The 3,122-nt window shown below is 40.2% G+C and overlaps 1 protein-coding gene and 1 non-coding gene across 9 annotated transcripts in view; one reads left to right on the top strand and one right to left on the bottom strand.

The window, feature by feature from the left end:
* Positions 1-2,531, bottom strand: part of haao (3-hydroxyanthranilate 3,4-dioxygenase) — a 10,297-nt gene extending 7,766 nt beyond the window's left edge. Inside the window, exons 1-3 of one of the 8 annotated variants that reach the window (XM_076974742.1) lie at positions 2,513-2,531; positions 1,380-1,535; positions 1,106-1,209 (exon numbers count right to left, since the gene is read on the bottom strand). In XM_076974742.1, the coding sequence (XP_076830857.1) occupies positions 1,106-1,209; positions 1,380-1,419 (144 nt within the window). In that variant the 5' untranslated portion in view covers positions 1,420-1,535; positions 2,513-2,531. Of the gene's footprint in view, positions 1-481; positions 561-649; positions 826-1,105; positions 1,210-1,379; positions 1,536-1,664; positions 2,433-2,512 lie in introns of those variants that run through there. The other 7 variants (XM_076974741.1, XM_076974740.1, XM_076974743.1 and 4 more) reach the window with 7 other exon arrangements.
* trnai-uau (transfer RNA isoleucine (anticodon UAU)) lies at positions 2,427-2,520 on the top strand. Its single transcript has 2 exons — positions 2,427-2,464; positions 2,485-2,520. It is a non-coding gene; the product is annotated as a tRNA-Ile (tRNA).
* Positions 2,532-3,122: the final 591 nt, after the last annotated feature.

Here is a 3,122-nt window from a genome sequence, read left to right as displayed (position 1 = left end):
TCAACGACCCTTAGTAGATGTGCAAACACTGACTGCAAATGTCCATTTTGTTGTAGCTATAAGTCTTACCCAGATAGGATAACAATCTTACAGTGTAGGAAATCACAGACCTGTTTTGGGTCTGTGTAGTCATTACTGAACATAAGTAGTAAATAAAGAAAAAAGCTACTCTCAGTAAAGTACTTCTCCCTGCTGCTTGGACTTCAATGGAAGATTCAGTTACCCACTAAGGTCTGATTTGATTACACGTTAAACATGAAGCCAGATGTTCTCAAAACATTTTTTCCAGTGTTTATAATGTTAGGGCATGCAGTAACATATTTTGCTAGCTTTGACCTCAATCAATAATTAAGTGTCATTAGAGACATGCATCACCCTAAAAACAGCGATTGGCATAGAATTGGAATATAATTACCAAAGCTGAACATATTGATCTGACTTAATTAAAATTAAAATTAGGGTTTTGAATTCTATACATCACCTCCTCACCCTCCTCTATGTGGTAATCCTTACGTGTGTTTGGGCCACCAACATACATGATGTTTAGTTGATGGTAAAACCTGAAATTCATATATTTCCTAGTATTAATTTTTTCTGTATATAGTGAAATTGTTTAGATGGTCGTGCAACTGTAATTAGATTTACTTACATTAACTTGTTGCATACAGGTGGTAAGAAAGAACTTTCATTCTCCTCAATCCATTTGTTTACATTTACATGAAAAGACTCGTTTGTCATTTTGCGTACTAATTTATAACGACTACGGTAACAGTTGAAATTTGCCTACAGCAACTGCTGCTGTAACTGTCTTAACGCAGTTATCATATAAAGTAGGTTGCCTCACCCGTGCCTGGAGTTAAACCACCTGCTGGCACAGTAAGGAGGTGGAACAGCTACCACGTGGGTAACAAAGTCCACGCTGAAATGTTTGTTTACAGATTGGTTATGGAATGGGAACTAGCTAGGTAGCTAACACTAGCTGAACATTACCCACAGACCCAGACATGTAATATTTGCTGATCTTTGTTTAACAAACTAATGGTTTATATGCGTTTCACAGAAACAAAAAAACATTTTATAAGAAAAAATTTAGATATATATTTACATTTACCATACATGCAATTACATGTTGAAGACCGACACCATAATCCTGCTTCCAAAGAGCTCCTTTGGTGACAGGTTTGGCTAGCAGTCTTCTGTCCAGAACACCTGGATAATTGGTGCAGAAAGAGCAATCACTACATCAACGTGAAGAACATGAAGGAGATGATTGTGGATTTGTGGATGTCACCACAGCTCCCCCTGCACAGAGGATTATCTGGCATGGAAGTGGTAACCAGCTTCAAGTACTTGGGTGTGCACCTGAGTAACAACCTCACCTGGAGTAATAACATTACCAGTCTGATCAGGGAGGCACATCAACGCCTCAACTTTCTTAGACGGTTGAGGCGTGTTGGTCTTGGGAGCTCAATCTTCACCTAAATGTACACGTGTGGTGGATACAACCAGACTGAGGAACCGTTTCTTCCCTTAAGCTGCAAGACAGTTAAACTCCAGTTATTACATAAAGGTTCACTGTAATGACACTTCACTATGTACACTGTACAACACAAAGTATTAAAATGTCACGTATGCAGCCGTGATTCATGGTGTTGTATTCTCACTTTATTATTACTACTATTGCAGTTTCTTCACTTAAATATATTGTTTTTATTGCTTTTATACTTTTGAAGGTTGTAAACTACACAGTTTTGATGAATTATCCTCCTTGAGGGCTGTTCAGGAATTGATGTTCTCGTTTTTACGAACATGCCCAGCTAGCAAGCGGCCTTTTACTGTACATCCTGTACAGGTTGTATATAGCCTGGCTGCCTAATTTAATGTATGTAGCCAGTCAGGTAAATGGCCATTTTCAGCAGCTAGCTGAGGTAACTAACATTAACCCTAGAGAGGGAAGAGCAGGGCCGTCGCCCCCACACACGTTAGATGGGTAGTTAGGTGATCAACTGTATGGGCCTGGTTGTCAGACTAGCTAGCGGTGAAGCTAGCTGAGCCTCTAGACATATATAAACGAGCTAGGGCTTCGTCTGGTCCAACGAGTGGTTCCTAGCTGGCTAATTTCGATTACAACACCATTTTCGTTGACTACAGTCCGCACTACAGATAAAAACGGGTCCAAAAAAGCTCAGTTGGGTTTAATTCTTTGCAGCTAACGAGCTAGCAAGCGAGCTAAAAACAAACACACCCGTGTCCTGTCAACTCGACGGACAGGTAACAGCTAACGTAGTGGACGTTGGTCTAAAAGCGGGGTCTAACGTGCTGGCTGATGTTAAGTAAAATCACTGGTCGTATTGGGATATTAATCCTTTAATTGATTGATCGGGTGTGATTAGTTAAAAGGCGTGTGGGGTCGTTCGGCGGACGGAGCTCCAGTGGCGCAATCGGTTAGCGCGCGGTACTTATACAGCAGTACGATGCGGAGCGATGCCGAGGTTGTGAGTTCGAGCCTCACCTGGAGCACAAACTTTTGTTTAACTCTGGTGTTAATAACTACATCTTTTAACTCTGGTGTTAGTAACTACACCTTTTAACTCTGGTGTTAGTAGCTACATCTTTTAGCTCTGGTGTTAGTAACTACACCTTTTAACTCTGGTGTTAGTAACTACATCTTTTAACTCTGGTGTTAGTAACTACATATTTAAACTCTGGTGTTAGTAACTACACCTTTTAACTCTGGTGTCAGTAACTACATCTTTTAACTCTGGTGTTATTGACTACATCTTTTAACTCTGGTGTTAGTGACTACATCTTTTAGCTCTGGTTTTAGTGACTACATCTTTTAACTCTGGTGTTAGTAACTACATCTTTTAACTCTGGTGTTAGTATCTACATCTTTTAACTCTGGTGTTAGTGACTACATCTTTTAACTCTGGTGTTAGTGATCTTTTAACTCTGGTGTTAGTAACTACATCTTTTACATGCCTACACCTACACACTGGTGTTGGTAACTACACATGATTACTGCGCTGGGCAGCAGGCCGACCCAATACTGCTCAAGCAACGTTTCCTGTGTGAAACCACGATGGTCTTACAATGATCAAAATGTTATGCCTGTTTAAGAT

This window comes from Brachyhypopomus gauderio, chromosome 15 (assembly GCF_052324685.1).
Source record: "Brachyhypopomus gauderio isolate BG-103 chromosome 15, BGAUD_0.2, whole genome shotgun sequence".
In the NCBI taxonomy this organism is placed as follows: Eukaryota; Metazoa; Chordata; class Actinopteri; order Gymnotiformes; family Hypopomidae; genus Brachyhypopomus; species Brachyhypopomus gauderio.
Note: the sequence above shows the minus strand (reverse complement) of the source record. Positions and strands in the feature narration are given on the sequence as shown.